At 39.3% G+C, this 21,137-nt stretch overlaps 1 protein-coding gene across 1 annotated transcript in view; it reads left to right on the top strand.

Moving 5' to 3' along the window:
• Positions 1-11,035, top strand: part of LOC114097888 (aldehyde oxidase 2) — a 79,368-nt gene extending 68,333 nt beyond the window's left edge. Inside the window, exons 35-36 of the mRNA XM_071619368.1 lie at positions 8,924-8,999; positions 10,975-11,035. Of these exons, the coding sequence (XP_071475469.1) occupies positions 8,924-8,977 (54 nt within the window). The 3' untranslated portion in view covers positions 8,978-8,999; positions 10,975-11,035. The remainder of the gene's footprint in view (positions 1-8,923; positions 9,000-10,974) is intronic.
• The last annotated feature ends 10,102 nt before the right edge of the window (positions 11,036-21,137 follow it).

Genomic DNA, 21,137 nt, shown 5'->3' with positions numbered 1-21,137 from the left:
ATTTTTCCACAGCCCACCCCTCATTGTGAATTAGCATCCTCATAGCAAAACATTCAGCCTTTGGTTTTTGAGGATTGGCTTATTTCGCTTAACATGATATTCTCCAGCTTCATCCATTTACTTACAAATGCCATAATTTCATTCTTCATTAAGGCTGAGTAATATTCCATTGTGCATGTATGCCACATTTTCTTTATCCATTCATCTGTTGAAGTCCATCTAGGTTAGTTCCATAGTTTAGCTATTGTGAATTGAGATGCTATAAACATTGATGTGGGGAGTCATTATATTATGCTGATTTTAAGTCCTTTGGGTGTAAACCAAGTAAATTTCCTTCATTCTTAACCACCACATCTTTCATTCACTCAACAGACATTGGGTAAATTTCCTGTGTTCCAGGAATTATTCTATAGACAAATGCCAGGAAGATAGCAGCAAATGAAACAGAGACCCCAGCCTTTGTAGAATTTACCTTCCAGAGACCCTAAATCCAACTCCACATCTGCAGCCTGTGTCAAGGCCAATTCCTTAGTGGCCTCTCCACATCCTGCAGCCAGAGGTTTGTGGGATGACAAAATTGACAATGTCCCTCTAGCACACTCACAGATGAAAAGCATTCCATTGCTTATAGGAGAGGTGAAATACCTTGTCCACCAAGCCTACAAACCTTCAGCATGGCAGCATCCACTCACCTCTCCAGCCTCACCGGACTCTATCCTGGTCATATTTGTTAGTTCTGTCTGTTCTTTTACTAAGGACTGAGTTGCTATCTCCTGCCACATGGCCTCAGCCTTGCTCTTCCCTCTACTTGGAAGCATCTTCCTTTTCACAGCTGGTTAACCCTCACCCGCTTTTCATGTTTTACCCAAATCCAACACATTAATTTGATGCCTTCCTTTCTGCATACTTTCTTCTTGTTGTTGTTTATTTGATACTTAGGATTGAACCCAGGGAAAATTTACCACTGAACCACATCCCCAGCCCTTTCTACTTTTTATGATGGGGTCTTCCTTAGTTGCTGAGGCTGGCCTTGAACTAGGAATCCTCCTGCCTCAGCCTTCCAAATCACAGAAGCTTTCTGCATAGTTTGAGATAACCAAGAAGATGGTGATGAATCAGTCTTATAGGTTGGTTCTCTTAAGGAGTTTCTAGAATAGCAGGGGAGAAAGACAATTACTGTAAATTCTAAGTGCATGGCTGACTCTGGGTTATCCCAGTGCACCAACGGAATGTTTTTCTACCTTAGCCTTAATCTTTTTCTTAAAGTCAGAGGGGCCATAGATGGGGGTCTCATCTTTGGTCACTCATTATGTAATTGTTTATTCATCTAATATTATTTGTTAAACATCTTCCAAGTGCCAAGCACAACTGGAGAACTAGTGAGCAAGACACTTTCTTCCATCATGGAGTTTATATTCCTTTAGGGAAGCCAACAGAAATAACTAAACAAACATAATATGGAATTTCAGGTGTGTTGAATACTATGAAGCAAAATAGAACAGTAGGGGGCTACAATGCGATGGGGAGATGAATGTAGATAGTTTGTTAGAGAAGTTTTCTCCAGGGGTGTTCACATTTGAGCCAAGGTCTGCATGAAGTGAGGGAGAGAGTATAAATCTGGTAATGCTGTGTTCTGGGCAGAGAATAGCTAATGCAAGGGTCCTGAAACATATTCAACCACTTCAAAGTAGCCTGGGACTTGGTAGGCCTCAAAAGTGGCCTTCTTATCTCTAGTCTTGCCACTCTGATAGAAACTGAAAGACTATAATCATTGTTCTCCCTGGAGAAGAGAGGAAAATAGAGATGTGTGGAGTTTTAGTCAGCTCTTTTGCCACTAGGACCAAAAGACCTGACAAGAATAATTTTAGAGGAGGAAAAGTTTATTTGGCTCTCACAGTTTCAGAGGTCTCCATCCATAGATGGCTGAGTCCATTGCTCTGGGCCTGCAGTGAGGCAGGACATCATGGTGGAATGGTAGAGTAGAGGAAAGCAGCTAAGGACATAGCACCAGAAAGCAGAAAAAACACATTGCAGATCAGGGGCAAAATATAAACCCCAATGACTCACCTCCTCCAGCCACCCCCTACCTTCTTATAATTACCACCCAGTTAATCTCTAGCAGAGGACTGAGGCACTGATTAGGTTAAGGATCTCAGTACCCAATCATTTCACCTCTGAACTTTCTTGCACTGCCTCACACATGAGCTTTGGGGGGAAACTTCATATCTGAACCATCACATGTGCCACTCTATTGTCTGCACATCTGCATGATGAAACCCAGATAGTCCTTCTGCCAATCAGCAACTTTCCTGGCAACTGTCCTCCATCACTTCCCAGGTCTGCTTCTTCACATCTTTCCAAGGTAGAATTTCTCCACTCCTCTAGGACCATAGCACTCCTACCGAAGTTCCCGTGGGCCTGGCTGCTAACACAAACCCATCTCTTGAAAGCATCTTGGAACAAATCTTGAACCCATATCAGAACTGACATTTTTAAATACATTGGGTCAAACTACAACATGGTTTTTTAGTTGAAATGTGTGATGATTCAGGACTGGAGTTGTAGTTGTGGTAGAGTATTTGCCTAGTATATGTGAGGTCCCAGGTTCAATCCCCAGCACTACAAAACAGAAAAAAGAAATATATGACAATTCACACTGACACACAACATGTGTTATGCAATATATATATATATATATATATATATATATATATATATATATATGTATATATATATAGACAATAACACTTGTATTTGGCCTTTCGATACTATTATAAAAACACAATTTGTTCTGATGAGTAGGAAAGTCAGGGGTTTAGGTACTAGAACATGAGCACTAGAAAGTTCAAAACCTCCTTTTTGAATAACCTTGTCCTACCATAAGGTAAATAATGGCCTGCCTAGATCTATTTCTTAAACAGGAATGATGGTAAAACATTCTGTACTTTCCCCTAGGAATTAAATAAATAATGCATGTAAAAATACCATGTAAATACGAGTCACTCTGTAAATATTAGTGTTAAGGTCTTCACCAAATACCCATAACTATTAATGACCTTATTCAAAATATGCCTCTCCCACAAGGTTGAAAAAGTGTTTCCACATTAAATCAAGTTGACCTGCTGAGGCCAGAACAAATAACCACTCATAACTAGAAACCTCATTTTCATGGGTAAATTGGCTTCTGCAAAAAGCAGGCATTAGTAAGAAGCTTAGGGCATTTTTGTTATAAAAAATATTATCTGAATGAGCATTTACTATATCAAAAGTTTTTTCTACTTTTTTGAGTTTTGGTCAACTTGATCACCAAGTTGTTGACTGATATTTTATACATGGGCCCTTTCTTAGGAGGTTAATTTCTAGTGAGAACAGTTTTGCTGGTGACAATTTCTGCTCTGAGCCCAGCAGGGCAAAATGGCCTAGCCAGACACGGCCAGAAATATCATCTATGCAATTTCCTTTTTGGTAATGGGAGGGAAAAAAAATGTATTTCTTGGAAAATGTGTTTTGTACAGCCATTTAAAATTCTACAAGAAAAAAAAAAGGAGTAACTCTCCCTTAAAGGTATACAAAAAGATACATAATTCACACTTTCAAATTAGGACTTCTCCTTAGAAACAGTCATTTGATTTTTTTTTAATCTTTCAGCCATGGAGACATGAAGGATTTCACAGCCTTAAAAATTAGAAAAATGATTGGGTATGGTACTGAATGCCTCTAATCCCAGTAACTTGGGAGGCTGAGGCAGGAAGATCATGAGTTCAAAGTCAGCCTCAGCAAAAGTGAGGCGCTAAGCAACTCAGTGAGACCCTGTATCTAAATAAAATACAAAATAGGGCTGGGGATGTGGCTCAATGGTCAAGTTCCCCTGAGTTCAATCCCCAATACCCCCACCCCCACCCCAAAAAAGCACTGGGGATGTAGCTCAGTGGTAAAGTACCCCAGATTCAGTTTCCTAGTACCAAAAAAGAAGAAGGAGGAGGAGGAGGAGGAGGAGGAGGAGAAAAATTTAGAAAAATGCTGCCTTGGAGAATTTGGCAATAGGGAAGATGAAAACAAACAAAAATATTATACCTGTTATTACAGTAGCAAGAAGCATTTGTTAAGTCCAAAAAAGTAGAATATGGGGGAGGGGGAAGTGCTAGGGGTATTGCTCAGAGGAGCACTTGCCAAGCATGCATGAGTTCCTCCTTTCAACCCCCAGCATTCAGGCTGGAAGAGGTGGCAATGTAGTTTATGTGGGCTGCTATGGTGCAAGGTTATGTAAAGCCAGTTGGCAGATTCAGCTTTCATCTTCTGAAAGCTAGAACCTGAAAATCAGCCTAGGGAGAAGTTTATAAACAGGTTTCAGTTCACACCACATTTTGATAATGCTGACTCATGAGGAATCCTCACAACCACCAGCTATGTTCAGCTGAGGCCTGCTTTTAGTAATTTAGTTGTGTGGGGGGGAGTCTTTTCATCTTTAGATAAGTACTCCATTCCAAGTGGCCAGGCCTGTCCTACCCCTGCTCTTCTAAAAGACTGGCCAGTGTCTAGTCTTGGGAGGCCTTTGCCTTTCCCTATAAATCCTAAAATAGTCTCCACTCCCCTTCCCTCCTCCCTCTTAAGCATTTCCTCTCTTGCCATCCCCAAGTCTCCTTCCTCCTCCCCGCCTCTTTGGCAGTTCTAGATGCCCAGACTCAGAGATTTGGCAACATTAAAAGTGCCACCTGGTTAGTTCAGTAAAGGGATCCCCCTCCTCCCAGATGAAGGAGAGGCATAGGAGCATGTCAACTCCTGTGGGTAGCTTGGTTTTACCACACTGATCTCAGCTGGTTCTCCCCAGAACACTAGTCCCAGGAAATATGTTCGGTCCTTTATCTTCTACAGCCCTGGATTTCTCTGAGCAGGGGGGACATACTGCCAATCCTGCAAGACTGCATTTATGTACTCTGGTTCATATATTGCAACACATAAAAACATGCAGTCGCCAGTGTGTTCAGCTAAAATCTAAGCTACAGATAATTGGCAGGGCCTTATACCAGCATAAACATGCCTCAGTCACATGGGTTTTTTGAGATGGAACAGGCTGAATAACTCAAGAACAGACTTCTCAGGCTAGAGTCTCCCATGGTGCCTTTCTCAGAGAAGGCACCTCCTACTGTCCTTGTTCCCATGAGACACTTGCACGTGCGTACATGCACACACACACACACACACACAGAGGCAGGTGCATGCTCATTCTTTATCACTTTCTTCTTCTTGCCTCTCTTGCTGGGAGAGGATTTATGGGCACTCTAACAGCCTGTGAAACTTGTTCCCCTTTAAACATGGTTATCCCAGGACGCAGGGTCTGAATCTGTTCCCTGCAATGCCTGGCAACACTTCACACAGTAGCCGTTCTTACTACTACTGAAGGGGGATTCTCTGAAACTGTTTTGTTGTTGGTTTGTTTTGTTTGTGGTGCCAGGAATTGAATTCAGGGTCTTGCACTTGCTGGGCAAATGTTCCACCACTGAGCCACACCTCCAGCTCTCTGATACTGTTATCAAATGTATATTTTTTTAATATTTACTTTTTAGTTATAGTTGGACACAATATCTTTATTTTATTTATTTATTTTTATGTGGTGCTGAGGATTGAACCCAAAGCCTCTCGGGTGCTAGGCAAGGACTCTACTGCTGAGCTACAACCCCAGCCCCTCAAATGTATATTTTTGTATCTAAAAAACTCTTCCACCTGGTCTCTGAAAAGTTACTTCTTAGGTTGGGTGAAGTAGAGCTAGAGAGAGCTCCTAAAAGAAAGGAGACAAGGCTGGAGGCATTCCTCAGTTTAAGAAAGGGCATAAGAAATGTAGAATGAAAAATAGAAAGTCATTTTATCTGGCCAGGGAAAGGAGTACAATGAGCTGTTTTAGCTTAGTGGTTGGCAGATAATTGGCAGTGATTGGCAGATAAAGACATGACCCTGGAGTCAGAGGAGGTTGGGTTTGAACCCCAGCTCTACCTTTGGTGATTTATTTAATTTCTGTGGTCACTCAGTTTCCTTATCTATGAAATGGAGTGCAGCTTGGAGGATTGGAGAGAATAATTCTATTAACTTTACAGGGCTGTTGTGAGAATTGAATAACACATATGCTTTAGTCAGCTTTTTCCCTGCTGTGACCAGAACAGCTGTAGAGGAGGAAAAGTTTATTTGGGTGTTAATGGTTTCAGAGGTCTCAGTCCATAGAAAGTCAGGACCGTTCTTGGGGCTCGAGGTGAGGCAGAACATCATTGCAGAAGAGTGGGGTGGAGGGAAGCAGCTCACATGATGACCCAAAAGTAAAGAGAGATTCTTGCCAGATACAAAATATATGTCCCAAAGACACACCCCCAATGACCCACCTCCTCCAACCACACCCTACCTGCCTTCAAGTAGTGGCAACCCAATTAATCCCACCAGGATTAAATCCCAATATTTCTCCTCTAAACCTTCTTGCATTATCTCACACATGAGCTTTTGGGGGACACATCACATCAAAACCATAACAACATCTAAAGCATCCAGCAGGTGTCCCACACATAGTAAATGGTCAATATATATTGATGATGATGATTAAGATGATAGCAGAGAAGATGATGATTGCATCAGGGATCTCCAAGACCATCCTCAGAGTCAATAATTTAGCAGAATGACACACAGAACTGAGAAAAGCTGTTACAAGCACAGTTGTGGTTGATTACAGTGAAAGGATACAGATTAACATTAGCCAAGGAAAAAGGTACATAAGGCAAAGTCCAGCAGGAACCAGATACTAGAAGTGGAATCACACAAACAGCACTTAATTCTCCTAGCAATACTATGTGTGAAGATGTATGGAGTATTACTAACCAGGGAAGCCTTGGTTTTTATTGAGAGTCAATTATATAGGCAAAGAATTGCCTGCTGGCTGAACTTGTTTGATCACTACTTCTCCAGAGGTCAAAGTGTGTGTCCCAATGCTCTAGACAAACAGAAGACATTGCTATTAGGCAGGATATTACCAAAGTCTTAGGGTAGATAACCAACTGCAAGGATCAAGCCTTTTTTCTTTGGAGAATGGGGGAATGTGCAAGGTTTGGACAACTCAGGCCTCCAGACTTAATCCAATACTGCATCATGATGATGATGTTGATGAATACTGGACTGAGGCAACTAGCAATGTTAGTAGACCGTGACACCCATAAAACTGGGCCCAGGACTTATTTTAGAAGCTGACCTTTAACTAAAACTGGAATTGGTCTTGACATTCAAAGTGAATGTATTGCTATAATTGTAGCTATCAAGAGTCAACCAGCAGGGCTGGGGTTGTAACACTGTAACATCAGTGTTAGAGCACTTGCCTAGCATGTGTGTGAGGCACTAGGTTCAATCCTCAGCACCACATAAAAACAAATAATAAAATAAAGATTTCTTAAAAAAAAAAAAAAAAAAAGTCAACCAGGGCAGAAAAGGAGAGTAGAAGAAGATAGCACCAAGCAAAAGATGGTGGTAAAGAAGGAAAGGAGGGAGCTCACCCAAGATCAATGCAATGCAATAAGTCCCAGGGCTTCAATTTTTGGAGACCAAGAAAGAAAGGTATGTCCTCACCCAAAGGTCTAAGGCATAGGTGGGACTGAAGAAGGGAGGGGTGGCATGAGGATGAGATTGATTTAAGCCCAGAACAGAAAGGTAGCCCAAGAGTCCACATCTGGTGAAAAGAATAGGAAGTGGGTTTAGAAGATTAAAAAGTCCCTCTCCTTAGCAGAATCTACCTGATCTGAATCAACCTTAGACTAGACTGAGGAGCTTTGTCCAGTGTCTGACCCAGTCCAGGGAGAACAGACTAGTTCTGAAACAACTGTACAACACCACAGGCGCAGGTAAGAAGAGACAAAGGGAAGGGAAACCTAGCCCTTCATTTACATTTAAATTCGCAGACCACAAAGTAAGAATAGAACTTGTAAATATACCCTAAAAGGCAGGATTGAGGTGAATTTACTTTGTCTTTCTTTGTTGTTTGATTTGGTTTGCTTTTTCTTGTTTTGTTTGCAGTGCTGGGATTCAATGAAAGGTCCCATGTACTCTATCACTGAATCCTATCTGCGGCCCTTTTGTTGTTGTTATTTTTTGTGAAATTATATGAGTAGGAGAAAAGCTTTTTGGAATCTCTATAACTTTCTGTCATTAGGTGGTTGATTGGTTTTGTTTTTAACATTTTCTGGGGCTGGAGATATAGCTCGGTGCTTAGCATGTGCAAAGCCCTGGGTTTAATTCCCAAAGGCAAAAAATAAATAAAATATCTTTGTGAATAAAAGTAAATGAACCCTTTAAAGAAAAACATGACAATAGAGAAAGAAAGGAATATGTGTTCTGCTTTGGGGGCAAACCTAAAGGAAAGAATTCTCAGCAGAGGAGATAGACATCAGAATCATAATGAAGAAAGACAAACAAGTCAAATTCTTGCAGCTTGTAGCCCAGGATAGTGAAGAGGGATTGGGACTTAACTAGCCAAAACACAGTGCCATGCAAATTATTTGGCTAATGATGCTGACAGCACTGTGATAACACTGCAAAAAGTCTTAGCATAAGCAACATCTCCCAGCCTAGACCTTTCCCCTCAAGTCCCTCTCCAAATAATTCATAGAATATATGATTCTCTTTGGAATTCATACCTGGAAAGCAAAGAAGATAGATTACTAATGGAAGTGTCCTCTTACTGAGCAACATTAAGTGCAGCAGGGATCATAACACCAACCCACTGTCTTAAATTTTAAGAGTTCTCATATGAAAGAAATGACACAGTCCCATTCCCCAGGAACCAGGAAAATCCTGCCTCCTCCCATCAGAATTTCTCAAAGCTTAAAGATCTGATATAATTTTCCTGGAAAAATATTGCAGTGGTATATGTATTAAGCATTTAACTTGCTTTCTTTCTTAGATCCCAAGAGATGACCCTAAGACATTTAAGCCTTGGTCTATCCCTATAGCATAACCCTGCTATTATTTCCTGAAAGGTAAGATCAATAAAATGAAAGGTAATCAATCAAAGAGGAAAAATTAGCCAGTCCAGTGGTTCTCAAACTGTGTTCCATGGAACCCTAGGATTGAAGTTAATACATTTTATTCAATACATTTGATTCAAGTTAATACATTCAAGTTAATACATTTTATTCTGTGTCTTAATCCTTGATCCTTTAATCACTCAATATGCATGACTTTTGAATATGAGAATGTTAGGTCAAAGTGCTATAGCCAACAATGAAGTTTTTCTTTTTGTTAGAAAACAAAAATGTGGTAGATTAAGACATTTTAAATATTCTACTCCCTGATTTGAGAGTCACTTGCAGCTTGAATTCAACATGCCAAATTGAAATCTATTGATTTTCTGCATTTATAATGCTAGTGCTATTTGGAAGAATCATCTGTTTATATTCATTTAATTTGACTGCTTCAGTTTTGTGCTGCTGCCTAACACAAAATTCAAAGCACTGAAGGCTGTGGAGAATGACCATAGAGACACCCTGATTTAAAAAAACACATTGTCATTGTTAGAAAATTAAACTTCTGCTTTTCAGCATACTTAATGGGCAACAACATAAAAACTTAAAGCATCTGGAAGAGAGATAACTACATCATAAATTCAGAAAAAAAATAATTTTTTCATTTAAGTGTAATTTTCCAATTAGATATCTGAAATAATCCACAAGTGTCAATAATTATTAAGTTCAATTCTGTTGTGTTTTGTCATGAGAATAACTTGCGTTACTATTTTTACTAAATCAGGCTAAATATCTGGTGAGCATTTGCTACTTCTTTACAATGACAAAAATCAAATTAGGCAACACTTAAAAATCACATCTTAAAATTTTTTGAAAAATAGTAATTTTAAAACTCAGGGAATTTAAGGCAGAATTATCCAACCTCTTTAATTCTCTCTCTATTTTTCTTTATTCTTCTAAATCCTAAAGTTAAAGTTAATATTATGACACTTCCTCTCTAATTTCTATGTAAAGCAAGGCACAAGCATGTATAGCACTATGCCTGACAAAGAGAACTCAGCAGAGGGTAGTTACACACAGGGATGCACAAATGCATGCTCACACACTCACACACACACACACACACACACACACACACGCATACATATTCAGGTGTGCTAAGTAGCAAACTTTAAATTTTAATAAATTAGATAATACCAGTGAATGAACTGGGTTGTCCAATTTTTGTACAAACCTTAAAATATATTAGGTCCATCCTCAAATTGCAAAATGAATTTTAGAAATAAAAATAAGACAAAAACCTCTTACCACTTTCCCATTTAGAATTTTATTATGCTGTACAATCAAAACAAAATCCAGATATGAATTGCATTCTGAGTCTGTTAACTGTCATCTTTTATCTGCAATTTCAATTTTTTTGTGTTCTCCAAGATGGCATAATTGCTCTAATATATTTGCTTTACTAGCAAGTGTTAAGCATTGACCTTATAAATTTATACCACACTAAAACTACATGTACATGTGTATGTGTCTCTCAGAACATTTTAATCCTCCACTAAAAATCTTTAAAAACTTCTGATCTCAGCCAGGTGAGGTAGCGCACACTTGTAATCCCAGCAACTCGAAAGGCTAAGGGAAGAGAAGGGCAAGTTCCAGGCTAGTCTGGGCAATTTAGCGAGACCTGTCTCAAAATGAAAAACAAAGGCCTGAGGATATAGCTCATAGGTCGTGGTAGAGTGCCCCCTACAAGACAACAACAAATTAAAGAAAAAAAAAATACAAGCAAAACCCACCTGATCTCGCCCATCTTCTTTCATGAATGAAGACTCAGATGCCGAGGGAGATTAGGAAAATACTCAACTGTACTTCTTCATAACTGTGTAGTTTACCAATCCAATTTTCAACTACTTATTGTTGTTCTTCCCAAACATAAAAATTGAAGGATCTGTACCTTTGTTTTATAACTATTCTTTTCTCTTTTTCCCCCTAGGTGTTACAGTTTTTCAAGTGAAAAGATGTCTTGTTTTGTTTGTTTGTTTGATGTTTTGTTAGTCCTAACTAGAATCCAAACTGATACTTTTATACTGTTGAGAGAGAGAAAAATAACACAAAATTTATAAACATTCTGATTAATTACTTTAACAAGACAAATCATTACTTTAAAATTATTTAATTAGACTCCTCGACTTAGAAGCCACAAGACAAGGTACAAATCGAGATGAAACTAATATTGGAGTGCTATGAAATAGCCATAGCAAGCAAATTTAATGCTAATTTGTTTCTGAAAAGATGGTGTAAATATTGCCATGAAAGCTAATTTTCCCCTTCTGCATCCATCCAATCTAACTGGACTGGTCATACCGGTTAAAATCATTGAAAGATAAGTATCAGGGTGTGGTGGTGCACACCTGTAATCCCAGCTACTCAGGGTGCTGAGGTAGGAGGATTACAAGTTTAAGACCAGCCAGTGAAATTTAGCAAGACCCTGTTTCAAAATACAAAATAAAAAGGGCTGGGGATGTAGCTCAGTGGTAAAGGACCCCTGGGTCCAATCCCCAGTTTAAAAAAAAACAAACAAAAAAAAAAAACACTTCTTAGTAAACATGTGATGACTTTTCCTGGTGATGCATTTGATTCAGTGGCCATAGAGCATTGACACCACAAGTGTTCTTCAAGCAAGCATTTATTTTGTTTTTACCCTGGATTGGCTGTGGGTCTGTGTATGTGCATTTGACAGCAAAGGAGTGGTATTTTCCTCATGAAGATCAACTATTCCACTGGTTAACATTCCTTAGGAATTTGGAAAGGAAAAAGTAGTATGAAACATTTTCAATGCATTGCCACAAAGCATTTTTGTTGTTGTTGATGAAAAATATCTGATGTGGTATCAGAGTTTCAGAAATATTGAATACTCAGTTTCCCATATGCTGAAGTGAGTAAAACAGAGTAAATGAAACATAAATTGTAACCACCTCTACAGTGTTGCTTAAAACATGCAGAGGGGTTGAGGGTGTAGCTTAGTGGTAGAGTATTTGCCTATCAGGCATGAGGCCCTGAGTTTGATCGCCAGAACTGCTAATAAATAAATAAATAAATAAAATATGCAGGATCCATAAAATCTGAGTGTTACAGGAGGAGAGCCAGTGTGTACATTAGGCCTATTTGACCAGAAAGTCAGGGGAAAAACTGACACTCTGCTAGCTAGAATTTACATAATGAGGCTTACCCAGCTGTGGATTGCAGTGATTCCTTAAGTGGATGCAGAAGCAAGAGTGATGGATGATGGATGAGAGAAGGTATGGGATGAGGCACACAGATGAGCCCTGAAGAGCAGGTCACTCAAGGCCTTGGACACATTTGCTTGAAGGAGCTAGCATATGGCTGTCCGTAGGCTAATTTTGGAGAAAGTGGAACAGTAGCATAAGGGGAAAGGAGATGGGAGAAGGTGATGGGCAGGACAAAGTTATGCAAGACACTTGTGCAGAAGAGCTGGGGAACTTTTCAGGAGTGGCTGGGGTGAAATATATTGAGAGTAATAAAAATAAATTTATAAACTTCTTTTGAAAATAAAATCCTTAGTTGTATAATCTAATAAAAATGCGAGAAATTTGCTTTGTCATTTGTATCACTTCAAATAATGGTCAATAACTTAGAAAATCAAGAGTTAAATGTTTTCTCTCATGTGGAAGCTAGGGAAGGAAGATCAGGGAGAGGGGATCAGATATCATAAAGATAAAGGGAAAAATCAGTGGAGTAGAGGAAGGAGATCAAGAGGGAGGAAGGAAGGATGGGAAAGGGGAGGAAATATAGAATGGACTTAACAAAATCATGTTATTTGTATACATAAATGTAAACTAGAGGGAATTTCACTTTTATGTATATGTAGAAAGTATCAATCAAAAATAAATTAATAAAGGAGCAAAAGAAAGATCAGTAGAGGAGGGAGAATGGGGGTGGGGGAAGGTGAGGAAAAGGTTAGAGTTGGGGGGAGGGATTGAAATTAAATTTCTTGTGTATCTGATTTTGTCAAAATGAGCCCAACTACTATATATTATTATAATGCTCTAATTAAAAAAAGATAAATAAATAATGGTAAATATACTGGGCGTAGTGGCACATGCCTATAATTCCAGCTTCTGGCTGAGGCAGGAGGATCACATTTTCGAGTACAGCCTCAGAAACTTAGACCCTGTCTCAAAATAAAATAAAAGAGGACTGGGGGTGTAATTCAATGGTAAAGCACCCTTAGGTTAAATCTCTAGTACTGCATGTGCACACACACACACAAATGATGATAAATAGAGTTTGTATTTGTTCGGTCTATTAGGATCAAGGATGGTTACTGAGCATTTATTTTCTCTGTCATGGCAAATATTACCAAGTGCTAAAAATAGAGGCATCTGTCTATAAATGATTCCTCAAGTCGGTGCACTAAAATCTGGATGAAATATATATATATATATATATATATATATATGTGTGTGTGTGTGTGTGTGTGTGTGTGTGTGTATATAGTTTGTGTGTGTGTGTGTATATATATATATATATATATATAGTTTGTGTGTGTGTGTGTGTGTGTGTGTATATATATATATATATATATATAGTTTCTGTGTGTGTGTGTGTATATATATATATATATATATATATATATATATATATATATATAGTTTGTGTGTGTGTGCGCACACACGCTTGAACCCAGGGACTTGTACATGCAAGGTAAGCACTCTACCAACTGAGCTATATCCCCTGTCCTTGAATGGGTATTAATAAAGTGTTGAGGTTTTTTTAAAGACACATTTGAAGTCATATTTTTGAAACCAGTTCTGTCTGTGGGTTCCATAAGTATTATTGAAAAGATGAAACTTAACTATATTTTAAAAAATAATACATTGGCAAAATTCAAACACATATGCATAGCAAACTGATTCTCATACTGCCCTGGCATGAATGCTTGTGCCCCCTGCCCCCAGCCCATTCATATATTGAAGCCCAAATCCCAAATCAAGGGTATTAAGAGTGGGCCTTTGGGAGGTGATTATGTCATGGGGACTCTTCCCTCACAAATGGCCTTAGTACCCTTAGTATCTGGATAGCCAGCTAGCTCCTTCTACTATGTGAGGACTCAACAAGAAGGTAACACTTATTCATCAGAAAAGAAGCCCTCACCAGAAATCCAATCTGCTGGTAACTTAATCTTGAACTTCCCAGCCTCCAGAACTGTAAGCAATAAATTTCTGTTGTTTATAAGCATTTTTGTTGTAACCTTCCAAACCAACTAAGACACACTCCATCCCTATCCATCTAATTCTACACATGCATAGAATACAACCACTTTCATAAGCTACTCTTTATTTGATTTTTCCCCATCAGAAATAACTGGGCCCAGGATACCCATATAATCTGGTCAAGATCAGAGCTACTCCTAGGTGGCCCTACAAATGTATGGGACAAAATGTCCTAATGTCATAGAAAGTCTAAGGCAACCAGAGAAGTACCTGGTTCCTGCCCATTATACCTCCTGCTCCCCTTCTCTCTCTAGACAATTTTATCCCCTCCTTCCTACCATTGATGGCAGCCTAATGACTGTAACAGAGAAGAGCTGTAATTCTTACTGCTCATCTTGAGTTCTATGCATCCTATTTCTTTGCCCCTGGTCCTTGGGAACACAGGTGTGCTCTTGTCTTTGTGAGCCTGGATTCTCCAAGTAAATCCCCCTGCCCCCGCCCAACATAAAGGAGCCTGCTTCTAGCTCCACTCCAAATCAGTGAGAATTAACACTTGATCTGTCTTGTATAATTGGGAAGATAAACAGCAAAAATATATATTTCCAATTCTTAAGATGTCAAAAAGATATCAAAAATTAGGCATAAATTGCCTCAATCTCCCCATACCACCTTGAAAGTCAATGTTAAGCTCTAACTGACTACAAAATAATAGCATTCTTTCCTTGGCAGAACCACCAGGGCAGGACAGGCTCTCCCATGCTCCTGTAACTTCACACTTGGATGGTGGCAATTGCTGGCTAGCTGGTCTTGCTCCAAAACATTCTGCATATAGCTGTCAGGATAACCTTTCTCAACACCTATAATCACCCACCACCACTGGGTAAAAGAGTAGCATTCAGCTGGATGGTTTCTTATTCCAAAAAAAAAAAAAACTTTATTATCCTCTGTATAGTGGTCACCTACACAAATGGTGACTACTGTGGTGATGGTGATCCAAAGGTGGAAACTCTTCACAAAGAAAAAAAAATGGTGTTTTAGTCAGCTTTTTTACTGCCATGACTAAAAGATCTGACCAGAACAAATTGTAGAGGAGGAAAAGTTTATTTGAGGACTCATGGTTTCAGAGGTCTTAGTCCATAGAAGGCTGGTTCCATTCCTTGGGGCTCAAGGTGAGACTGAACATCATGACAGAAGAGAGCAGTGGAGGGAAATAGCTCACATCATGGTGATCAGAAGGCAGAGAGAGACTCCACTAGCCAGATACAAATATATACCCAAACCCATGCCTCAATTCCCACCTCCTCTAGCCACACCCTACCACTTCAGTTACCACTCAGTTAATTCCTATCAGGGGATTAAATCACTGATTTTGTTAAGACTCTTACAACCCACTTATTTCTCCTCTGAATCTTCTTGCATTGTCTCACATGTGAGCTTTTGGGGGACACCTCACATCCAAACCATAACACATGGGTTATTTTCTATCTTTTCTTTATTTTTCTTAAGGAAATCATCCATCCTTCATGCCATGTGTTCCAGTTGGGCTGCTGGGAAGGGAATACGATAACTCCAGAGCATTAGGCTCTTGAGAAAGGTTAAATGTCCACTGCAGCACATCACCTGGATGGCCAAGCCATGGAATCCATAAGTTCTTGCTGCTGAGATCCTGGGAGGTGCCTTGTTCCTGTACATCTCAAGGTCTGGTTCTTCAGCTCTACCCTCAATTCTGGGAGTTTGTATTCACTTCCTACAGCTGGCAGCTGGAGCAAATGACCATAAGCTGGGAGGCTGGAGCCTTCATTCATCACAGTTCTAGAAGCTAGAAGTCCCACATCAGTTGTCAGTAGGGCCATCAGTTCTCAGAAAGGGTCCTTCCTTGCCCCTTCCAGTGACTCCAGGCATTCTTTAGCTTGTGGTCACATCATTCCAGCCTCTGCCTCATCACCCCATGGCCTTCTTCCCTGTATGCATCCAATTCTCCCTCTCCTCTCTATAAAAACACCAGTCATAGGATTTAGGGCCCACCCTAATCCAGTAGGATTTCACCTTAACTAATTTCACCTGCAAAGACTATACTTCCAAATAAGATCTATTATGGTTTAAATATGAAGTGTCCCCCAAACCTTGTGTGTGAGACAATTCCAAAAAGTTCAGAGGTGAGATGATTAGATTATGATATTTGTAACCTAATCAGTGGGTTGATCCACTGATGAATTAACTGGGTGGTAACTGTAGGCAGGTAGGGTATGGCTAGAGGGGGCAGGTCAGTGAGGGTATACCTTTGGGGTTTATATTTTGTCCCTGGCAGAACTCCTTCTCCCTCTCCTTCTCCTTCTCCCTCTACCTCTCCCCCTTCCCCTCCCCCTAAACCTCCGAGACCATGAGCCAGAATAAACTTTTCCTCCCTTAAGTTGTTCTTGTCAGGTATTTTGGTCACAGTGACAGAAAGTTGACTAAAACAGTCATTTTCTGAGATACAGATAGATACGATTTTTGGAGGACACTATTAGACATTCTTGCTGAGGCTAACAGATAGTCTTTGAGTGGAAGTAACTCTCTTTTATACCCCTATGATACCTGGCTCTCCTAGTGCATCATCGATTTTCCTACATGTGTATTCCCCACTTCTTAGATAAGAAACCCAGTGACTGATGGCAGGGACTATATTCTACTCACTTACCACAGGATCTACCTCAAACTGAACTTACATATATTTGATTAAGTAAGGACAATGAACGTGCCCCTTTACAACAGACAGTGTTGATGTAACTTAAATACCCATGACCAAGGAGATCTAAGGAAGATAAAAAGAAGTGATTACTCTGACAAATAAACCAGACTTCACATTGTTATTGAATTTAAATTTGCTGAAGATACCATTTATTTTACTTCAACATGTTAAGAAAAAAAATTCTGAATCTTGGAAATAAGGCAAAAAGATGTACTATTTTTCAATGTCATATTTTAGCACTGTCTAATAAGCCCATTACAGTGTATCTATGTGGTAGCCACTAGTCACATGTAGCTATTTAAATTTAAATTTTGCAGGGAGGGGAGTACCAGGGATGAAACCCAGGGGCACTTAACCACTGAGCCACATCCCCAGTCCTTTTTATTTTTTATTTTGAGACAGAGTCTCACTAAGTTGCTTGGGACCTTGCTGAGGCTGACCTCGACCTTTCAATTCTCCTGCCTCAGTTTCCTGAGTTGCTGGGATTATAGGCATGTGCTGCCATACGTGTCTAATTTTAATTAAATAAAAATTTCACCCTCCTGGTTATCCCAGGCCCATTTCAAGTTCTATATCCACATCTAGCTAGTGGGTACTAACTGACATTCATAGCAACCAACAATTCTTTTCATAAACACCAGCATCCTCCACTAGTGAGAAGTAGACCAAGAGACCTGCATGAGTGGATAAAGAAGTCTGATGGTAGAATTATAGGGTCTCTAGGTTGGCAAGTGACAGCATCCTCTGGAGGAGAGTCCCAGAAGAGAAGTGGAATTGTTGATGGTTATTTAAAGTGCTTAGGTGACCAAGATTGAAGTATGGATTCATGATATGAATTCTCCAAATGAAAAATTACTTACATCAAGGAGGTTTATTGACTATACTTAGAGTGTAGATGAAATTTATGTCTAAATATGTCATTTAATTTATACTAAATTTCTCAAGTATTTTAAGGTAAATTACAACCCAGAAAACAGAACACGATTAGGACCAAACTCCTTCCAGGCACAGTGGCATATGCCTATAATCCCAGCTACTCAGGAGGATAAGGCAGGAGGATCTCAAGCTCAAGGCAAACCTCAGCAATTTGGCAAGACCCTGTCTCAATAATAAAAAAGGACAGGGAGGTGCTGGGAATGTAGCTCAGAGGCAGAATTATCCTGGGTTAAATCCCCAATACCACAAAAACAAATAATCAGCATGGTCTCCTAGTCTTTTCAAGCTAATCCCAGCTTGCTTTCTACCACCCCTTCCGCAAAATACACATGCACAGATACACACATACCCAGCACTGGATATACCAAGTTGTTCCCTGTTCTTAGAATTTGACAGCTATGGTCAATTTTAGGTATTTCCACATGCCCTCCCTTATTCCTCCATCTGACCAACCTCTTTTCTTCTTCCAAGACCCATCTTGAAAATCTCCTATTTCAGGATCCTTAGGGAACCCCTTCCTCCTCAACTCTGTGGAGCTGATCATTTCCTCTTTTGCAATCTAATGACATTTTTTTTACACACCTCTATGTCAACACATTCAGGATGGTGGTGTGCTATGTACCTCACTAGATGGTGCACATCAGAAGCACCATGATTTCTTTTCTTTGTAACCCCATTACAGCATACTAAACACAAAGCAGAAATTTGTTGACTAAAGAAAAGAGGCAGCCAGGTATGGTGGTGTACCTATAATATCAGCAGCTCAAGAGGCTGAGGCAGAAGGATTGTGAGTTCAAAGCCAGCCTCAGGAACTTTGCGGGGCTCTAAGCAACTTAGTGAAAACCTGTCTCAAAATTTAAAAAATATAAAAAGGGCTGGGGATGTGGATCAGTAGTTAAGCACCCAATGCGTTCAATCCCCAGTACCAAAACAACAACAAAATAGTGGCAGTCCTACAATATTTCATTGTTTCTTCTTCACCCAGGAAAAGCAGAGATCTGCCTAATAATATCTCACCAAATGCATTTCTCAAAGGCAATTAAATCTGTTTTTTATATTGTTCTTTCTAAATAAGTGTCAGTTTCCTGAAGTCATAAAACTCCAATGTTCTTCATGTATTTCATAACCCTTTTAAACTGCATTTTAAAACGTCTTCATGGAATTTATGTAATAAAAATGTGAGTTGATTATGTGTATGAATTATCACACTGTACCCCCATAAATACAATAATTAGGTGTCCTTTAAAAAGAAAAACGTAGCTGGGTACAGTGGTACACACCTGTAATCCCAGCGGTTTAGGAGGCTGTGGCAGGAGGATCACAAGTTCAAAGACAGCCTCAGCAAAAGCAAGGGGCTAAGCAACTCAGTGAGACCCTGTATCTAAGTAAAATAAAAAATTGAACTGGGGATGTGGCTCAGTGATTGAGTGCCCCTGAGTTCAATCCCTGGTTACCACTCCCTGAAAAAAAAAATAAGTTGAACTCAAAATAATAGGTTTAGAAAAATAATGGAGAATTTTACTTTAGCACTTAACTCGTGCTGAGAGTTTGTTGTGGGTAAGTTTATTACATAATGTCCTCTGATACTAAATCCTTCTGCATTGGTCAGGTTCTGAAATAAGGAACTACTTCTCATGTGAAAATTAATTTTGTCACAGAAAGATCTGGGAATTACTCCAAGACAGTTTTAATACTGCCCTGTAAGAGTAGGATGCAAAATGCACCATAAGAAAAAAGTGTTCTACTTTTTCTCATCACATAAATTGGCATTAAATTTACTTAATGGTAGTTCATGATCTTCTTTTGAAAGAGTAATTATCGATTATATTGTAGTTAGTTTATATTGAAAACAAGGCAACCCTAACTGGGCACAGTGGTGCATGCCTGTAATCCCAGAAACTCAGAAGGCTGAGGATCACAAGTACAACACCAGTCTCAGCAATTTAGTGAGATCCTGTCTCAAAAAAAAAAAAAAAAAAAAAAGGGCTGGGGATGTAACTTAGTGGTAGAGTGACTCTGAGTTCAATTCCCAGTACCCCAACACACACACACACACACACACACGAAGAATAAAAGAAATATTAAACTACAACGCAAATAAAAGACCACCAACTCCAATTTTAAATCAAATTAAAGCAAACTTATATTGTATACACAAAGAGAGCTGGCCAGCGGCTGTCTCACCTAAAATATGGGCCACAAAACAGCCCAGCTTTCAGGGAAGAAAAGGTTTATATAGCACAAAAAGTTACAAACAGGATTGTCTTAGGAACTTACAGCGAACAGGGTTCTGGCAAACGTAATACAAGGGCAGTTAGCAGATTAATGATCTATCTGGCTTGATATTTCGAGGTAGGGAGTAAATTCAGATCCCAACATCAGAATTTATGAGGAACCACTGAGGTTTCAGAGAGGGTTGTTATCTGGTCATGGAGAGCCAGGATTTATGATGCACCACTAAGGTTTTAGGAAGGGTTGTTATCTGGTTAAGGAGAGCCAGGCATGGATGAGTTCAGAGCATGGGCAGGAATTCCAAACAAGTTTCGAAATCTCAGTATTTTAAAGTAAAACAGAAATGAACTTTTCATGACTTTGTGATGAGATGGCTCCCAATCTTAAGATGGAATTAGGCTGGGTTCATCAGAAAGAATGGAAATAAGGCAGTGCTGCTTACTTACAAAATTGCTGTGAAAAATTATGCAATACATGTGAAAATATATTGCAAGTGGCTACTTCCTCTATAGACGTAAGGTCTACTCTGACCATTCTATTGGTAGTACTAGTAGTAGCAGTGGTCATGTACTCCAAGTAGTTGCAGTACTACTACTGATGCTGTGAGTTAGCTTTCTGCTATCATAACAAACATGGGAGGTAAATCAAGTTAATAAGAAAAATGTTTATTTTAGCTCTTGGTTTTGAAAGCTTCAGTCCGTGGTTGGCTATCCCTATTGCTTTTGGGCCGGTGATAAGGAATATATCTTTATGGGGAGTGCATAGTGGAGCAACTGCTCACTTCATGCCAGCTGGTGGAGGAGGCTGGACAGAAAATGAACTGTGCACCAGATTTCTTGAATTCCTAACCATCCCAATGATTTCAGCCGAAATAAAAGAGGGTACTTATTTACCAAATTTTGCTAAAATATTCAGGTAATAAAACAATGTTTATTTTAATGTTATATTGATTGTATCAAATATTATTAATCCTTATAGCATAACTATAATTAAAATATCTTATGCAGCAAGTGAAATGGTATA

Source organism: Marmota flaviventris, chromosome 11 (genome assembly GCF_047511675.1).
Source record: "Marmota flaviventris isolate mMarFla1 chromosome 11, mMarFla1.hap1, whole genome shotgun sequence".
Lineage (NCBI taxonomy): Eukaryota > Metazoa > Chordata > Mammalia > Rodentia > Sciuridae > Marmota > Marmota flaviventris.
Note: the sequence above shows the minus strand (reverse complement) of the source record. Positions and strands in the feature narration are given on the sequence as shown.